The 19764-nt window shown below is 37.6% G+C and overlaps 1 protein-coding gene across 10 annotated transcripts; it reads right to left on the bottom strand.

Moving 5' to 3' along the window:
• Positions 1–14180: 14180 nt before the first annotated feature.
• On the bottom strand, positions 14181–16542 carry LOC126792209 (putative ALA-interacting subunit 2). 10 transcript variants are annotated; one of them, XM_050518675.1, is made up of 5 exons: positions 15520–16542; positions 14906–15050; positions 14721–14782; positions 14554–14628; positions 14181–14402 (listed from the first exon to the last, which is right to left on the bottom strand). In XM_050518675.1, the coding sequence occupies exons 2-5, from the start codon at positions 14982–14984 to the stop codon at positions 14277–14279; spliced, it is 342 nt and encodes a 113-aa protein (XP_050374632.1). In that variant the 5' UTR covers positions 14985–15050; positions 15520–16542; the 3' UTR covers positions 14181–14276. The 10 variants fall into 10 exon arrangements, with proteins under 10 accessions (XP_050374632.1, XP_050374638.1, XP_050374654.1 ...); XM_050518681.1 differs by having other exon boundaries at positions 15597–16542; XM_050518697.1 differs by having other exon boundaries at positions 14906–15836; positions 15989–16542.
• Between the last annotated feature and the right edge of the window lie 3222 nt (positions 16543–19764).

The raw sequence follows: 19764 nt of genomic DNA, 5'->3' as shown, positions 1-19764 counted from the left end.
CCGTATTTAAATATGCTGATCACATTGGACGGTCAAAATTTAATATTTTGAATTTTAGACATTAGAACCACAGCATGCCTACTAATGTGGTATAACTTGTTTAGTGGCTTTTTGCAATTATATGCATTTGTGAAGCAACTATATCTTGTAAATAGAATTTTGCAAATATGTCCGCATGATGCATTATGTATAGTGAAATATGGTTATGGTAAAAAAAATCACATATTTTCGTTAACGTTTGTGTCCCGATCAAGGCGGTCAACCCTTTTAAGGGGATTTAGCCATTTAGAGTTAAAGACTTAAAGTCTCACTCTGTTACTCTCACTGTTTTCTTTTCTTTTCTGAAACTGGTATGTAATATGAGACGTTTCTACTTTCTAGACTTGTTCTTTTTATTTCTTTAAGAATCAAGTAGATAGACAAGGAAAAAAACTCTGATTTTCTTTACAAAATAACCGAAAGAAAAACCGATATAAACCAGAGAAAAACCAAACCAAACCAAAACCGAACACAATTGGTTTTTGAAAAAAAAGTGAAAAACCAAACCGAACCAAACCGAATAAATTGAACGGTTTGGTGTTCGGTATCACCTATAAACCGCACCATTCACACCGATTAACACCCCTATTATTAGGTTTCCTGTTAGAGATAGATTCACATCTCTGTAATAGATTAGGACTCCAAATTCTATGAGATTGTGGTTATGTAATGCCTATCTGTAGGCCACATTATCAATCAATAAATGGTTACGTTATATTCCATTACGTTATTATTCTCGTTTCATTCCTCCTTGAACACGTTATCATGCACTTTGTTCTAAAATGTTTGAGCGACGAGGCCACCAGTAGAAAAAAAATTAACCCTAGCCCTGAGATCTTGTCCCTCGGCGACCTATTTTCCTTGTATCGCCGGAAAATCAGACCAGATACCGACAAATAGTTGCCGAAAAAAAAAACTCATTAGAAAATCCAATATCGCAATTACTATGGGCACCCATAAATTTTCTCTGGGCACCCAAGCTCCTTCTTCGATCGACCTGCTAGCCTTCACGGCCGCAAATCCGTCTTCATTGCATGATGCTGCGCCAAGCGTTCCGACCCAGCAATGACGTGACTCGGAATAACGGTCCAGACCGCCGCGACAGAAGTTTTCCATCGACGACCAAGCACTGTAGCTTCCAACTGGCCTCGACCCGGTTTTCGCTCGACCTGATGCCGCTAAGTTCCAACGCTGGTCCTTCCAACCCAACCAACTTGTGGAATCGACGAGGACCCAGCAGTGCCACACAACCTCCTCCATCGTTCAACCCAGTCCTCCGGCCCGACGGCTCCAACGCCTTGCTCCCCAGATCCACCGATCTGGTTTCCTCTGACGTTGAGCCCGGAATGACAGCACAGGCCCTCCAGTCGGCTCTGCGACTACCCCACCATGACCCAGCACGGTCATCGTCTGAACCCTAGGGTCGTGGGCGCCCTCGACCGCCGCCACACTTGCTCAACTTTGACTTCGTCCCAGACTCAGTCTTCTGCTGTCGATCTAGAACTCAACCCGAACTTGTTGAGTCCGACCCAGCAAGAAGAATTCAGCCCAGCAGCCCCTTCTGGGCCGACGACCTGCCAAGCCCAATAGCCTCTTTGGCCTACCTCTTTATTTCCTTTTCTTTTCCTATTGATTTATTAAATCGTTTATTTGCACGTTTTCGTTTTCTAACTATGTTTCACGTGCTTGCATAGGAAAATTGATCACTCGTTGTACTATGGAGATGATATTCATGTCGAGATAGACAATATTTTTTGTCTTTTACATGCAATTTCTATCGTATCCTCAAAAGATTTTTATTTCATTGGATGAAGATCGAAAATGAATTCATCCCGCAACTTTTCTACATGAAGATTATCTAATTTTAATGTGATCTATTTGGCAGACTAACAAGTATGTGTTTCTTAAAGTTGTTACTTTTGAACATATATATATAAATTATCGGGCGCTATTAGCCTTCTTTATGTCTATTTCCCGGCATTTCTTATAACGCCGATGAGACCAAAGAGGGATATGATTCCCCTCTTGGTCGATGTTTTTTATAAAGGGAAGAAATCGATTTTGTGTGGTCGCCTGAGTGCACCGCTGTTTTGGGTGCGATCCTGAGAATTACCGATATGCATCGATTATTTTGTGACTATATACATCACAACCCTTCTAATTTCGGTACATACTTGAATAGTTTCGAGTATTCGAAACCTATACAACCCTCGTTTCTTATGGATGCGTCGCCATCATGACTATTATTTGAATGTTTGAGTTTTCTTAAACTCATGTCTATAAAAGATTGGAGGACCACCTCACCCATGCTCCACACGGTGAGGCCGTGCCTATTCGTTCCATGTACGGTGAGGCTGAGCCCGGCTCCATGGCATTCGGGCCATCGGTGGTGGAATCCCCTCATTCACAGGAGCTTGTGATGTCTCCCGTATTTTCTAATGCCTCCATAACAATCTCTGATGCCCATCGCTCATTTTACAAAGCTTGTTTTCTTGATAGATTTCAAGAAAGTCCTTATTTGCTACGGCTTTAACCGAGAACATTCTATTCTTATAAAGTATTTAAGGTGACATTAGTGGACCCTATCCAACTGAATGCGGACATTTTTCGGTATTTTTATGGTATATGTTAGAAGCATCGACGCGTTGGTCACACGTCGCTTTGCTTTCCACATTGAATGCTGCATTTGCTAAAGTTTTCAGCTATGATCATCATACTAAGGGCTCACCACATTTCCCATCCTCTCAAATCTATTTGATTGGATACCATTAGAGAGTTCACCTTCACGACTTTGATGATTTCATTTTGCATATCTACTAGGATCGTCATTGAACATATTGTTCCTCATGTTCATTAACTGCACGATCTAGTAGAGGCTCGGACTTGGTTATGGGTACTAACCTCCCGATTTTTGCTTGGGGATATGTAATGATGTTGCAAGCAGCGACACTTATTTGTTTCAGACCCACAATATACCAAGCATTTAGTGCGTACCAGATGGTCACTGGATACGGTCCCAAAGTTTTTTTCACTAACGCCTATTTAGTTAAGTTGTTATTTGCCTCTCTTGTAGTAATCTCAATGGGTCTACATGAAACGATTAAGTATTTTGGTTGGTTATGATTTATGAATCACCAACACTTGTCCGCTATTTCCAATCTACAACCGTGGATCTCTATCCTGCGGTATTAGCAGACGGTCACTTTGATGAGACATACTTCCCGTCATTAGGGGGAGATATGGAATGCTCCAATTCCAGTTTTAACGCAAGGAATTGACGTGGTGTGGCACTATGTCTCATTAAGATCCCGCACTACTCAAAGTGAGCAAATGTGCAACGCATTATCGACCTCTAGAAAGTCAAAGATTCGATGCTCAATGACTTTACCGATATTGCGAAAGTGATGAGATAAATGTTGTGATGTGCCGGTAAGGTCGGAAATCTCGGTATATGGGAGAATTTTATATGACCTGGTCCTAGTACCGTTGGCACCATCCCTGATAGTGGGAAGGAAGCCGGCGATGACACCATTGTACGCTATGGTGTTGTCAGCGCCCGTGGTATTGCACCACAAAACAAGGGCGGAAAACGCAAAGATGGACTAGAAGGATCATAGCTTCGGTCTTGGCTCCTGCCTAGATGAGGGGGAGATCATTATTCTCTGGAACCGTAACAGAAAGAAGTGAGGTGCGTAGGCACAAGTATTTCGCCCATCATCAGAGATATTCTCTGAACATGTCTATTAACTAAGTTTCTGTGGGACGCTACAGACTCCTTTTGTTGATGTTAGAGAAGAATAGAAATCTCTCAAATTGATTGTATAAGTGCGCACATGTGTTAATGGATTGATCTCCCATGATTGATGATGTATTCGCTTATGCTCTTATTTCATTGTAAAATATCAACGATGAGCAACTTGACCAAAGTGGAAGGAATCAATACAGGCTGAACTAGACTTGTTATATTGGTCGTTGTTCGTAAGTGTAATGAGCAAGATGAAGTCATGCGATATTTGCAGGACTTATGGTGCAAAGATTGTGTCATTATCCTAGTATTGACTACGGTGAGTAATATTCTCTCGTTATGGACATAATTGCTTTCTTCTATTTAATCAGTAGTAGTGTCCATGAAAACTGATTTGCAACATATGATAATGGTCATAGCATATCTATAATGGGATCTTGACACAGATATGAGAGTGCCCCAGGGACTTTAAATGCCTCTAGACCACGGAGAGCTTATGTAATCAGATTGCGACGTTTGAGAGAACGTAGTACAAATCGGTTGTAAGAACTTCTACCCATATGTGTTCATATGAAAGTCAATTTTGGACTCTCCATTCCGCCAATTTTGGATTCATATATATTAGTGTTGTTGGGACACTATTGCTTTCATTATGATGTGGTTAACTATGCGCCTATGCATCGTCATTGGACTTGCATTATTGTCTTGACATGGGTTTAGTTCTACACTTAGTGAACTAACACAAATCCTATCCACACCAACACCGCCAGCAACTCCAGCAACATATACTCTTTGGTGTAGCAGTCGACACTGGTACCATAGAGGATGTACGGTTCTCAGACCAAAATCAGTCATTCATTGGTCCATTCACCAATTCCTTTGTGAAAGACACATTGAATGTGACAAATCAGAATCTGTCCAGTTTCGTAGGTCAACTTCAACAAGACCTACAAGACAGCTCGCTTAATGAAATATGGTGCAATTGGTACTGTTGGAAAAGTCTGTGTCTACTTTCCAGGAACACCAACCATTTGTTCATAACTATCACATTGAGTGCGTTATGGCTGTTTTAGCAAAGTAGGACAATTTTGTCTAGAAATTTGTAAGTCAGTCAACTTCGATAGAGTATTGTGAACTGCTCCGGTCAAATTAGGTTGTGAACTTTATGTCACTGGAAATCCATGGATGTCTACGTTTCAACATTTGACGGTTCACTAATACCTATTGTGATGAAGAAGTTATGGCCGTTGAAGTGAGTGAAGGTCATTCTACCCGAGAATCTGATTTTCATTGCAACTCTTGTTTTGAGTTGTTATGCAATCTTGTTTCTAAAGATCTAAGTTTGGCTATGTATAGCATGCATGATCTAAGCATATGTGGTGAGATTAATGATTAATCATTAGCCCAAGACTACATTTGAGAAGCATGTCGTTAACGTTGTGTACGTTGTTCTTTGTACACCATGATTATGACACTAATTAGGGGGAGTTGTTTTGTAGATTTCAGGAGGAGTCTACCTCACATGATGCTATCAAATGTAGACGATGTATTGTGCTCTTTTTCCCTTCGATCAAGATTTTGTTTTTACCCAACAGGTTTTTATTTTGTTTGACAAGGTTTGTACCGAGGCAACGATGTGTGCACTATGCAACCTAGGCTTGCGACACAAGGGGGAGTGTCCGTGAGAATTACTATTATACTATTTTGTGTGTCTTATCCTTACTAGGTTTCCTATTAGAGATATATTCGCATCTCTGTAATAGATTAGAACTCCGAATCCTACATGATTTTGGTTATGTAATGCCTATATATAGGCCTCATTATCAATCAATAAACGGTTACGTTATATTCCATTACGTTGTTATTATTCTCATTTTGTTCCTCCTCGAACAAGAAGAACATTAAAACCTTAAGCTATCATGACAAAGTTTCTGCTATTCCACCGTAAACGTCGACCAAAGTTTGAATTTTTTTTTATTCTCCATGATACCTATTAGGGGTGGGCGTTTCGGCCCAAAAACCCGAAAGCCCGAACCGATAGGACCGAAAAAGACCGAACGGGCCGGTCTCAGAGATGACGAAACCCGAACCGAACAGAGACCGAACCGATTTCCAAATAACGGGTCGGTCTCGGTTCTTGTTTTTCTACGACCCGAAAGCCCGAACCGATCGGAAATTTTAAAAAATACCTAAAATCCTAAAGACCAAACTCTCAGAGTCTCAGCCTCTCTCAAACTCTCGGCCTCTCTCAAACTCTCTGACTCTCAGTCCCTCTCCGCCTCTCAGTCCCTCTTTCAATCTCTTTCAAAGTTTCAATCACAAAACTCAAGACTCATTGGGTAACTGGGTAAGTGCGATCTTATCTTTAGTTCTTCTTTCCCTCTTCCAATTTCGATTTGTTTAGAGTTGAGTTCATGTTCGTAATTCTTAATTTTGAAGGCTCTAAATATGTTCGGAACTCTTATTGCTCATTCTTATTGCTCATTCGTATGCGGGTTCTGTAATTGAATAAGTTGTTCATATTGGGTATATATGTTCATAACTTCATATTGGGTTGAGTATTTCGATTCAAAGTGATGAGTATATTTGTTCATATTGGATTGAGTATTTCTGTTCATATTTTGTTCCTATTTATTTTTGTAATTGAGTAAGTTGTTTGATCAATGATTGATGATTCAATCATTTCAATGTTGTTGCAGTATATATCTTATTTGAATAAGTTGTTTGATCAGTGATTGTGATTGATAATTTCTGTAATATATATCTTATTTGATTCAATGTTGCAATTTGCAGACCTGTCGAGCTTCATGGCATCACTAGAGGCTGAGATTTCATTGTCAAGTAACTCTAACCGATCCGACAACTCCAATCACTCTGATTCTGCAGATTCAAACTTGAAGGCCATTGATGGTTCTATTGCTCAACCTAAAACAAGAAAGCATAGCAGGAAGAAAAATTCTGATGCAGTTGGTGAAGGTGCTGAACTTGGTGAAGCAGAAGCACAAGTCATTGAAGTCAAACAACCAGCTGGGAGATCATGGGTGTGGGGACACTTTGAAAAAATTCAGAAGCCTGTGTATGGGATGAAAGATGGTAAAAGGGTTAAAATTGATGAAATTGAGAAGGCTAAGTGCAATTGGTGTGGCACTGAGTTTGCTTGTGATTCTTATGGGAATGGAACCAGCAGTATGGGTAGGCATATTAAGGATGTGTGCAAGAAATATCCAGGGAGGATTAAGTTGAAAGATGGGCAACAAAAACTTACATCTACGGGGTGTAGTGGCACTAAAGAGTTGACAATGGTTAAGTGGAGTGACCAAGGATGTAGGGAGGCAGCTGTGAAGATGATTGTCATGGATGAATTGCCTTTCAACTTCATTGAGAAGGATGGCTTTAGATACTTTTGCAGGTACATTTGTTACATTTCAATTATGGCTTCAGTTGAATGTTTTAATTTATAGGTTGTTGTTTACATGTTTTCTGTTTTGAATCATTGTGCTTTTGAATAATTTTGCAGGTACGCTGTGCCTGATTGGGATGTTCCTTCTAGGAGGGTGATTGTGAAGCAATTTTTAAAGATGTATGAAGCTGAAAAGAAGAAGCTGAAGAGAGAGATGAAAGGTCATTGCTTGTGTTTAACAACTGATACGTGGACATCGGTTCAGAATATCAACTACATGGTTGTGACTGCTCACTTTGTTGATTTGAATTGGAATATGCAGAAGAGAATTCTCAGCTTCAAGGTGATTCCAAACCACCATGGCAGTAGCATAGGGGTGTTGTTGGAGGACTGTTTGCTTGAATGGGGAGTGGAGAGAGTCTTGACAATATCAGTTGACAATGCTAGTGCCAACAAGGTTGCAATTGACTACATTAGGGACAGAATGTTAGGGTGGGAGAAGGAACCTATTCTAGGTGGCCGTTTTCTACATATTCGTTGTCTTGCACATATTTTGAATCTCATTGTTAAATCAGGGCTTCAAATGATGGGGGATTCGGTTGCTTCGATTAGAAATGCAATAAGATATATTCGGAGCAGTAGCCAAAGGCTTGATCAATTCAAGATGTGTATGAAGAAGGAAAATGTTGAAAGTAAGAAGGTTGCAATCCTCGATGTGTCTACAAGGTGGAATTCCACCTATCTAATGTTAGCTTCTGGATTAGAACTGCAAAAGGCATTTGATAGGTTGGCAAGAGAAGAAGGACTCAAGTATAAGGGATACTTTGAGGAGGATGAAGACCTTGATATGGATGAAGAGGTACTGCTTGGATTGCAAGAAGTGTGTTTGATTGATGAGGCAAGTAACCCAAAGAAGAAACAGAGGATTGAGAGGAAGAAAAGGGCAGGACCACCAGTAAAACATGATTGGGAGAAAGCTGCAACATTTGTGAAGTTTTTGAAGATCTTCTACGATGTGACAATGAGAATCAGTGCCTCAACTAAACCTACCTCTTGGAAAGCTTTTCATGACATTGTTGCAATTAAGGCTGAGATTGATGGATTGTTCCGTGAAGAAGGAATGGATATGGACACTGGTTCGGAGACTGCAAATATTTTAACTGAGATGGCTAAAAATATGAAAAAGAAGTATGAGAAGTACTTTTCTACCTTCGAAGATTGCAATCAGCTTCTGTTAGTTGCCTTAGTGCTCAACCCTAGGTACAAGCTGCGAAACTTTGAGTCTATATGCAGTAAATGGTTGAAGATGAACTATGGGGTTATTAAATCCAAATCTACTGAGCTGAAGGAGCTTCTACATCAGCTTTGTGACATATATAGCTCAATGAACACTGCAGCATCTTCCAAATCTAAGGCATCAACAACTCGAAGCGGGGACAACACTCTTAGCAACCAATATTACAAGTCCAAAACAAATCAGAGGACTGTAGAGCCTACTGGAATCATAAAAGACATGGAAGAGGATTGGGAGAGAGAGTTGGAAGACTCGGAAGATGCCACTGTAGGCCATGAAGTGGATAGATATCTATTGGATCCGATTGAGAAGCCTCTAAACCCTGAAAAGTTTGACATTTTAGAATGGTGGAAGGTGAATGGTGACAAGTATCCAAACCTTGCTTCACTTGCCAAGGATGTCTTAGCAATACAAGTGAGCACAGTAGCAAGCGAGTCTTCTTTTAGCACAGGAAGAAGGGTCATTGATCCATTTCGGAGTTCATTAACTCCCAAAACAGTGGAGGCATTAATTTGCTATCAAAATTGGATTATGTCTGAGAGTATTCACAACATTCAATATGTTCCAACAGTTGAGGATATGGAATTTTATGAAGATATTGAGGAAGGTAATGTTTAGCTACTTCAATTCAGTTTCATCTTCACTATATATACTTTTTAAGTTTAATTTTGGTTCTTCTTTTCACAATTTGTAGAACAAGCTAAGGAAGAAGCTAAAAAGCCTGTGGATCAGCTCATTCAGTTGGATGCCCCTTCTACCTCCAAATCATCTAAAGTCTCGACATCAAAAGCACCTAATCGTGACATTAGTTCTAAGGAAGAAAAAAAGGGTTCAAAGAAGGGAGGGGAAAGAAGCAAGAAAGCGAAATAAGGTATAAATTGTATGATTGTTGCTTGTTTGTAATGCTAAATTGCTACTGACCTACTGTATGCTAAATTGCTGACTATTGTATGCTAATTGGTACTTTGGTACGATTGTTGTTGGTTCATTTTGGAAATTAGAAGTTTGGAAATGAACTGCAAGTTTGCAACCTGCAAGGCTGGAATTCTGCAAGTATTGATCACTGAGACCAGCAGTGCCGCAATGGATCTTATCTTGTCAATTTTCATTATTTTCAGGTTTTCATGAACTTATCTTTATTCTAAATGTTAAATCAGTTGAACTCTTTTAATTTGTATCATTTGAATTAGTTGAACTGTTGAATTGTTGAATGTGTTGAATCAGTTGAACTCTTTGTAATTGTTGAATGTGTAATATCTTTATGTGTAACTAGCTATGGCAGTATGGCACAATGTTAGTATATTACCACCAGACATTGCAGGACTTTGCTCCAAGCAGCAAACCATGCCAAGAGATAACAGAAAATGCCCTGATCATAAGAAAGGTGCCATAGCTAGTTTGCTATGATGTTTACATCTTCAAGTACACTCTACTTTACCTATCTCGGATCAAAGTGATATGCAAATGTTATTTGTAATTGTTGAATGTGTAATATCTTTATGAAAAACACAGGTGTTTGTAATTTTGTGTAGCACCCAGCAGGCCAACATCATGTAACATTTTGGGCCCGAAAAAACCCGAAAACCGACCCGAACTGATTTAGTCGGGTTTTGACCGGTTTTGCCTGTCGAAAAACCCGAACCGGCCCGAACCGAAAATTTCGGGCTTTGGGTCGGTTTCACCAAATTTTTAACCCGGCCCGAACCGAGCCCACCCCTAATACCTATATAATTTCAAAACAAAATTAGAATAGATTTATCATTTGGAATAATCTAGATTGCCCAGCAATGAAGCTCATGATGACAAGCTACTTTATAAACAATAAACATGAAAATCCAAAGTCCTGATATCTGTCAAAAATTTAAAAACATCCCAATTTTAAACTGTAAATCACCCTTTAGTTTAGCAGCACTATTTAACACAGAAATCAACCCCAAATAATTGAAATGTAGCCTGTAAAAACAAAAAGGCAATCATCAATTTGTTAATGTGAAGGATTCTTAAAACAAAAAAAAGAATAAGCAAGAGAAAGTAATTGAAAACCTCAAATGATTAACTGATCAATACCTGAGTGACAAAAGCATTTTGAAAACTTTGAACATAACAACTCTCAGTTAGGCATTTCATCAATCAGTTGGCGTGCACTCACCCACAGTGTGCAAAACAATTAAGTTGTTGTAATCTTAGTAATCTGAAAACAGAGCAAAAACATAAAGCAAAAAAGGGAAGAAAAGAAAAATAAAATCAAATAGAAATCCATTTCAATCTTACTGTAATTTGATCTTTTAGCTTTTGGGTTAGATTCAAAATTAGTCTTTTTCTCTATTTTAATTATAACAATGAAATGAATCTATAAAACGAACACAAACAGAAAAAGAAGAAAAAGATCAATGAACAATCTTCCAATTATAAAACATATTGTACATAACAATATCGAAGTCAGAATCAGACCACTCCCCCAACAACAAAAACTCTGAATTGAAAAAATAACAAAGGCAAGATGCACTCAGAGATCACAAACTAAACCCAATTACTTCCTCTTCTCTTGTAGACCAAACTCCTTTCTCTCATGCAGTTTCATTTAAGATATTTGGTCATGTACCTCACTTTATGAAATGGAAGATTCTCGTTGCAATAACAACTACAAAATAACTTAAACCATTTAAATTCACCATTGGTCATGTAGTATAGTGGTAAGTATTCCCGCCTGTCACGCGGCTGACCTGGGTTCGATCCCCGACAACGGTGCCAAAATTGATAGATCGTTCTAAGACGTCTCAAAATAAACCCTACAAAATGTCATCGTTAGTATAAAATAAGCAGGGATCGTTGAGTCCGGGGAATTGAAGGGAACTCTAAACTTTTAGTGTTAAGAAATAATGGGGGGGTTTGAGATTGATTATTAACTACTAAAATAAAACCTAAATTACTATTTACATGATCGACTTCTCTTTACCAAACTAAACCAAATTCACCAATGCACCACATAATTAGAAGTTTGGTTCTATCATGCATTCTGATTCATCTGATTACATACTTTTAGACACCAATACAATTAGAGCCTTAGGGGAACATCTAATCATATAAGATTTCTATTGACGTTTAGGTTGACTTAAGGGCTCACCTAAATTGCATGCAATCAAGTTTACAACACTTAGAGTAGAAATCAAACAAGATTACATTTAAGTACCAAATCTTTGTTGGAGACATGCTTAACGGTGGCGTCACTCACCATGGGGTACATGTAAATTTCCACAATTTCCCACTTTAATTAACACAAACTAAACCTACTTAGGGCATGATTCGATTTGTGTCAATATGAATGATAAAGATAGCACTCAAATACAATCATATGCACCGCATTCAAGCACTAAATTTTGTATGCACATATCTGAAAATTATCTAAGAGCAAGTAAAAGAAGAGTAGACCACAACAATAGAAATACAAACGTCAATAATTATAAGAACATAGATTCGGCATAGTTTCAAAAACATATCAAATACAATATGAAAATTCTAAAACAAATACAAAATCAATACTTCCACATAAACAACAACTTACAATCTTCATAAACAAAAAATTGTAGATTAATACAAATAAACGAAGCCATAGAGATGAGTTGCGAGAATCACACGTTGTAGGAACCTTAGAGGGTAATGGCTACAATAGGTGAAACTCGGTGGAGATGATGATGGTTTTGGGGTGGACAGCTTGGCTGATTTGTGAAGGAAGTTTATAGTGGTGTTTTGGTAGAGTTTTGGCTCTTGAATGCTAAGGAGAAGTGATGATTTTTCTTTGTGAATGATATGCTATTTATAGAAGAGTTTTGGCTCCTTAAATATTATAGTTTGGACTTTTTCTCCTCAATTTCTTTCACTGATTTTTGTCATTTGTGTGTGCAATCTCCTTTGATAAATTCATTCTTTTTCTCCTTTTTAGGTGTCTCCTTCTTTCTCTCTTGCATTATCTCTTTCTTTTTCTTTCTCTCTTTTTAGGTGTCTCCTTTCTTTATTTTCCTCTTTTGCTTCTTTTCCTCTATTTTTTCTTCATTCTAGCTACACAATCTCATCTTTAAAATCTGAAGATAATAAAAGATAAGAATAAAGACAAATAAGTTACGGAGTAGGAAAGTATGATTATGAAAGTTACGGAATAAGAGTTTCAGTTCAAGTAGGATTTTCCCAAATGTTACGTTTCCTAGTCTAGAAAGGATTCGTAATGCACGTAGGATTCTCAATATATCCCAAATGTTATAGAAATGCCGATTAATGAAGACTCCTAATTTAACTAGGTTAAGGAATCCTACTCTAAATAGGACTCTCAACAATTTCTGTGTTTTCAACCTGTTTTAACACCAAAATGCAACTAACGCCACCATAGACTCTTAACTCGACTAAATGACTCGATACTACAACAATACGAGGTAAGGAAAATATAACTGGAAGTAAAAACATGTTAAGAACGTCGCACAAAGTGCTCCTATCAAATCTTCCAATTATAAAACATATTGTACATAACAATATCGAAGTCAGAATCAGACCACTCCCCCAACAACAAAACCTCCGAATTGAAAAAATAACAAAGGCAAGACGCACCCAGAGATCAAAAACTAAACCCAATTACTGGCTCTTCTCCTTTTTTCTTGCAGACCAAACTTCTTCCTCTCATGCAACTTCATTTAAGATATTTAGTCATGTACCTCACTTGATGAAATGAAAGACTCTCGTTGCAATAACTACAAAATAACTTAGACCATTTCAATTCACAATCTGTCATGTTTCCTTCAAATTAGGTACTTATGAAACCAACAGTGAATGGAAAATCTTGCCCTGACGGCTGCAGCACTTCGAAACCAGAACTGCCACCATGGGCATCCAATTCCAACCTCATACTAATGTATATTGTATTGCAAAAGATCACAGATTTCTATATAATGTAATTTACACACGTAGCCTGCATTTTACCAATTGATCAACAGAACCCAAAACCCAGTCTCAAATAAAAGCACCAACGCATTAGAATAAGAAGAATGAATGTAAACATGAGACAATTTCTAGTATAGCTTTACATTTCTTCTTCTCCATAAGCTCAGTAATCCAGTTGTTTGTACCCGAACTGGACAAACGAATTTGAATCTAAAATTAAAAATCAACTATACAAATAACACTACCAGAATTAATGACTTACACGACAATGGCATTTCGTCACTTAAGATCATATTTTCGTCGTCTTAAGTCATTAGGCGACGTAATTGTCGTCATCTAAGTTTCGTCAAGTAGACGCTGTCACCCAAGTACTTAGATGACTAAATTAAGTCATTCGTCGCCTAAGAGCGTCAGTAAGATGACAAAAATACGTCCGCCACTTTATTACTAAGATGACGACATTTTAATACTTAAATGACGACATATTTTTTGTCGTGTTACTATTAAGGTGACAAGGTGTAATTCTTAAGCGACAAGATGTATTTTGTCACCTGATATCTAAGATAAGGAATTACAATACTTAAACGACGACTTGTTGTCATCACCATGTTTGTTAGCCAACGAATTTTGATGACCTATAGTGACGAAAGTAATACCAAATTCGTCACCTTACTATTCTTATTTTTATTTTTTTATAATTTTATAAAAAATTATATTAAATGAATTATAATTTGAATGATAAATCAAATATTTATGTGAAAGATCAATTTCCATAAGAACCGTACAAAACAAGAGTAAATTTAATGATGCCAAAAGGAATGTTACATTTTAATTTTTCTCAATAATGTTCCAAAAGGAATGGAGCTTCAAGTTTACAAGAAGATTAAGCATCGAGAACAGTTTTTGGGAATTGAATCATCTTTGATGTATGCAACCTTATTGCTTCTGAATGCTTCTGGCACACATTCACTATCATACCGGTCCACAATTTCAACAACCTACACATCAAATATCCAACAAATAATTAACCTGAGATTTAAACTTCACTAAAGACATGGGTAATTGGGTATCAAACAAGAACTGATGAACAAGCAGGTAATACAAGTCATGAACTAGTAAGAATAGAGCTTAGCAGATAGGAGAATTTACATTATCAGAGGCATGAAGAGTAATAAGCCCAAGAGGTATGAATATGACACCCATCAACAAAAATGTAGTAATCACCTGCACAAGAGATGGTTAATAATGTAGAAATCAATCTGACATAGATAGCGAATTATACCATAAATTAGTTGGTTACAGTTCTAACAACTCACCCATGCTGGTGTGAGAACAGGTTTACAAGCAGGGAGGTTCTGCTGAGTAAACTGATAGAAAGCTACAAAACCACCACACCATTATGCATCAACAATAGAAAAATCAACTGTAAAAGCCTAATCAATTTGAATAAGCAATCGGAAAACAACTGAGTCAGGATTACATGCAAGAAAGACCATCATACCTTTATGTTTTCTGGTATGTCGTGGAACAGATAGATCGCCCGTAGACACTTCTACCACTCTTCCTCCATCCACTTCCATCAAATTCAATCTTCCAAAAATGCCACAACTTTAACCACCTCAAATTTTTCCAACCACAGAATTACCCTGAAGACATTCAAAACCATACGAAATCTTCGAGCATAAATCATAGTAAACAATATACATTGCAAACTTACACTACTTTACCAAGTTGAAGTCCTATAAAACTCATTTTCTGAGGCTGCAACTCAGCCTATTCTTCTATGTTGAATAATGTAAGTAGTGTCAACCCCTTTTAAACATCTTGATTACAGAAACAAAGACCTAAACCCAACCAACCAAAGAAATTGGGTAGTTGAGTAATCAGAAAAGCTCCATGGAGCTATACTAGCTAAAGGGTTTTACTTTAATCTGTTTCTTGGAAACTTAAACATATAAAGATTTGATCTTTAGCTTTCCTACATTACCAGACGCGAAACACAAGATGGGTTCTGTGTTGGGATCAACCCAGAAACTAAAATTACAAGAAAGACGGGAAAGATTTGTTGCAGAAAGAAAGAAGATGAAATTGGGAGAAGGGGAGATCTGGAATTACCTGAGAAATGAAATGTTAAGTGAAGATTGGTAGAGGAACTGAGAGAGAAATAGAGAGTGAGAGAAGGAAGAGATTACTTGGGTTTGACACAAACTGCAATCTGTCTCATCGTTCTTGAATTATTCTTAGCTTTCCGAGCAACTCCAGAGTTAACGGAGGCACCCTGTTTAGTATCACATTCCCTCCTTTCTTTTATAGACAGTATTTTCGAAGGGATATATGCCTTCAACAACCCAAATCTGACAAATACTTGAAAGGGATATATGCCTTCATCAAATGTGTTCTTGCATCAAAGTACATATCTTTCATGATCAAAACTACACAAAACACTTGAATGGGCAATCATCAAATGTGTTCTAGCATAAACATAGATATCTTTAATGACCATAACTCAGAATTACACCAACTGAGCAACATCAAATAGTGAAAGAAAGCAAGAACAAAGTAAAGTGGGAAGAAGGAAGCTCACCCATGCTGGTCCTAGCCCACACCCATCTCAACAAGCAAGAGCTTTATATCTTAAGATGAACCGCATGTCTCAATTTGCTGGGCTTCCATGGTAGTTGATGCGGGTCTGACTTGGCTTGAGAATCGATTTTGGACAAGGCCCGTCAATCCTAAAACTAATGAATTACATAAAAAGCAAAAAATGGTGATCGGAAAAAGCAAGTGATGCACCTCTGAAAAGGATTCGCACCTCTGGGTAGCTCAAGCTGGAGACAGTGAAGGTCATCAAGACAACGAAATGAGACCATGAAAGAGAATGATTCGCACAAGATCGGATGCTCGCGCTATTAGATTTGGGGGGTTGGAAGCTTGGGTTTTCGGATGTGGGGAACTGAATCTGATTTCAAAGAAGATTGGATTTGGGGAAAATTGGATTTGGACGGCTTTAGAGATTGGCTTCAGAGAAGATGGTTTTAGAGAAGTGTGGGCAAAGTGTTCGAGATTGGCTTCAGTTTTTTTCTTCTGGTTTTCCTCTGTTTCTATCGATTTGGAAATAGATCTAGATTATAAAGTCAAACGTTTACTTAGATGACGAACATTTTCGTCATCTAAGTCGATTAACTCGTCAACTTACAATTTCTGAGACGACAAAATCAAAATGCGTCGTCTAAGTTCTATGCTGAGACGACAATATAGCTATTTGTTGACTAGGTCACCATATTAGACGATGAGGTCATATTTCGTCATCTAAAATGTACAACTAAGATGACAAAATTAGATTTTGTCATCTATGTTTAACCTAGATGACGACTTTGTTTTCGTCGTCTTATAGTTTCTTAGGTGACGACCGAAGTTTGTTGTTGTCATCTAAGTGCTATTTTCTGGTAGTGTAATGTTATAAATCAAAACATGCAATGGAAAAGAAAATTGTTGATCACCAGATAGTTTGAAGACATACCGATTAAGCACCACATATAATAGGAAATGCACAATTTGATAAAACCCACAGCAACAAAGTAAACCAATAATCACAACGACACCAGTACGGATGACCCAAACGACCTCACACTCTAAATTTCAGATCCAAAACGCAATACTCTCCGGGCAAGAAACAAAAAAGCAAACAGAAAAACGGAAGAAGGATCCCCAATACAAAATAAACGATCGAAAACCAAAAGCAATACACACCGCCAATAAATATGTCAAAATCCCGAAATTTTGAATAATAAAAATTTAAATTCAAAACCATGAAAACTCTAAAACAATCTCAAATATATTGAAATCATCTTATAATAACAGTGTATCGAAACTGAGTCCACAACATGACTCAGTCGACTTGAATAATACATAACAAGTTTATACCTCAGTATTACAACCAATGGAAATGTAAAATTCACTCAATCCTCACTATAAACAGAAAAAAGAAATCTTAAGAGTAAGCCATCTGAATCTACTAATCCCCACCTGTAGAACTATTCCCTACACCATTGAATTGGTGCAACGGGATTGTAAACACAAACCCAGTAAGCTTTTCAGCCCGTATGAGTAAACCAACAGTATAACTTAATCGCATACAAAGGAAATATGTCAAATAACATTTAAAGATAAACGTACTCATGTGACACTGGGCAACCCATCTGTTACCCAAAATCATTTAAAAACATGGGTACTCATGAGACCCAGGTAGCCATCTGTTACCCCTCATGCAGTACACCGACAGACACTGGGCAACCCATATGTTACCCAATATCACTCAAAACATAGGTACTAATGAGACTCATGCAACTCATCTGTTACCCCTCATTTAGTACACTGATAGACACTGTGTAACCCATCTGGTTACCTAAAATCATTTAAAACATGGATACTCATGAGACCCAGGTATCCATCTGTTACCCCTACACCGACAGACACTTTGCAGCTCATGAGACCGAGGTAACCCATGACACCGAGGTAACCCATCTAATACCCCTCATGCAGTACATCGGCAGACAAACTAGAGCTCTAACTGAATCGTAACCGACACTGATAGGAGTACAAAGTGTGACATTCTTAATGTGTTTATGCCATATTCTTACTCTTTGTTACGTCTTAATTAGTATGTTTTAGTTTCTTTTGTATGATTAGTAAATTGATGATGAAATCGTGCTAAGTGTTAAGAATCTTTGTTGAGATATGATTCCTTGTTCGAGCAGAATTCATCATTTCCTATTTCTTTGTTTCTAACATACTTATTCTTATTAGGAAATACAAATCCATGTTGGAGAAGGAAAGTAATCCTAGTTGCGCAAGGAATAAGGAGAGGCCGTGTGACATTAATAGTTTCCTATTGGGAGTTGGATTCTAAAACCAAGTTGGAGATGAATTTACAAGATGTATATGAACATATTTTCGTGCATAAATCAGAATTATTAAAGAGAAGAAGATATGCACTTAAAAGCTCAATCCATGTAAGAAGCAGAAAGCTATCAAGATTCGTAGTCCAACTTTGACGGGCTCTCCTGGACAACTTAGAGTGAATTAGAAGATGTACCATATATGGATAGAAAGCTGTGTGAGTCCAGTTTCTGTAGGATTTAGAATCAAATCAATATCCTATTCCTACATGGATATATGACCGAATCATTACTTGGAGGTCCAGTGAGCTCGGCAGAATTATCTCAGCCATTGATTTGCTTTTGATACAAGGGCTATGAGGGAAACTTGGGACCTTGTTTCTCCTATATATAGAGGCATGAATCTATATCAAAATCACCATAAATTCTTGCATCAAAGAATGTCAAAGAAGGCATGCAGCAAATAAATGAGGAGAGGTAAGAAAATCAAAGAAGTTATGCAGCAAATAAATGAGAAGAGGTGAGAAAATTCAAACAAGGCTGCAACAATAAAGATTCTTGCTGGCTCCTTTATTCAAATGAAGAAATTTGTGCAAAAGAAATCAGCATTAAATGAGGAAGAATATATGCAATTAATGTCAAATCCTTATTAGAATCAGAAATCTGGCAGTGTAGGTCATCCAACTTTGACGGGCTCCCTTGGACAGCTCACAATGATTTAGACAATGCATGATATATGGATGGAAAACTACGGAAGTCTATTTTCAAATGCCGTTAGAATCACCTCAATATCTATTTTTTAGATAAAGTTATGGTCACAACAAGGTACAAAGGTCAGCTATGCTGAATTGAGAAAATCTAGGAAACCTCAACCAATTTGGTTTCCACATTGTGGACTTTGTGGCCAGTCTCCCTTGGGTTTATTCCTCTATATATAGCACATCATTTCCACAGAAAAAAAACTTCATCAACCTTGCACACAAGTATAGCCAAAGCTCTGCCCAAACACTTTCATTCACCAAGAACCATAGAATCCGAATTCACCACCCTTCACCATATTTTCTGTCCAAAGCTTGGGAGCCTAAGATACCATACTCTTGAACATTTCGTGCAACCTTTGTAAGGAACATTGGGAGGAGAATTATAAAGTGTAACTCTATGATCTTCATGTTTAGTTTTCGGGTTTTTATGTTTTTGTTCTTGGATGATTTCTGTTTAGATTTTATTAAAATTATTTTTATTCTTGTCTATGAGATATTTGTAACTTTCGAATGACATGATGAATTAAGATTTTCAATTTTAATTCAATGATTTTAGGTTTTATGCCATGAGTTTCTGTTTATTTATGTTCTTGATTAATTTTCGGTGTGTTCTCATATTGCATATGTGATTAAGACAAGTAGTTGATGTTACATATGTTAATCATTCAAAGTTAAAAATGATTTTGATACAAGTAGTTGAT

The sequence above is a fragment of the Argentina anserina genome, chromosome 1, assembly GCF_933775445.1.
Source record: "Argentina anserina chromosome 1, drPotAnse1.1, whole genome shotgun sequence".
Taxonomy (NCBI): Eukaryota; Viridiplantae; Streptophyta; class Magnoliopsida; order Rosales; family Rosaceae; genus Argentina; species Argentina anserina.
The sequence above is the reverse complement of the archived record's forward strand: the minus strand, read 5'-3'. Positions and strand labels throughout refer to the sequence as shown.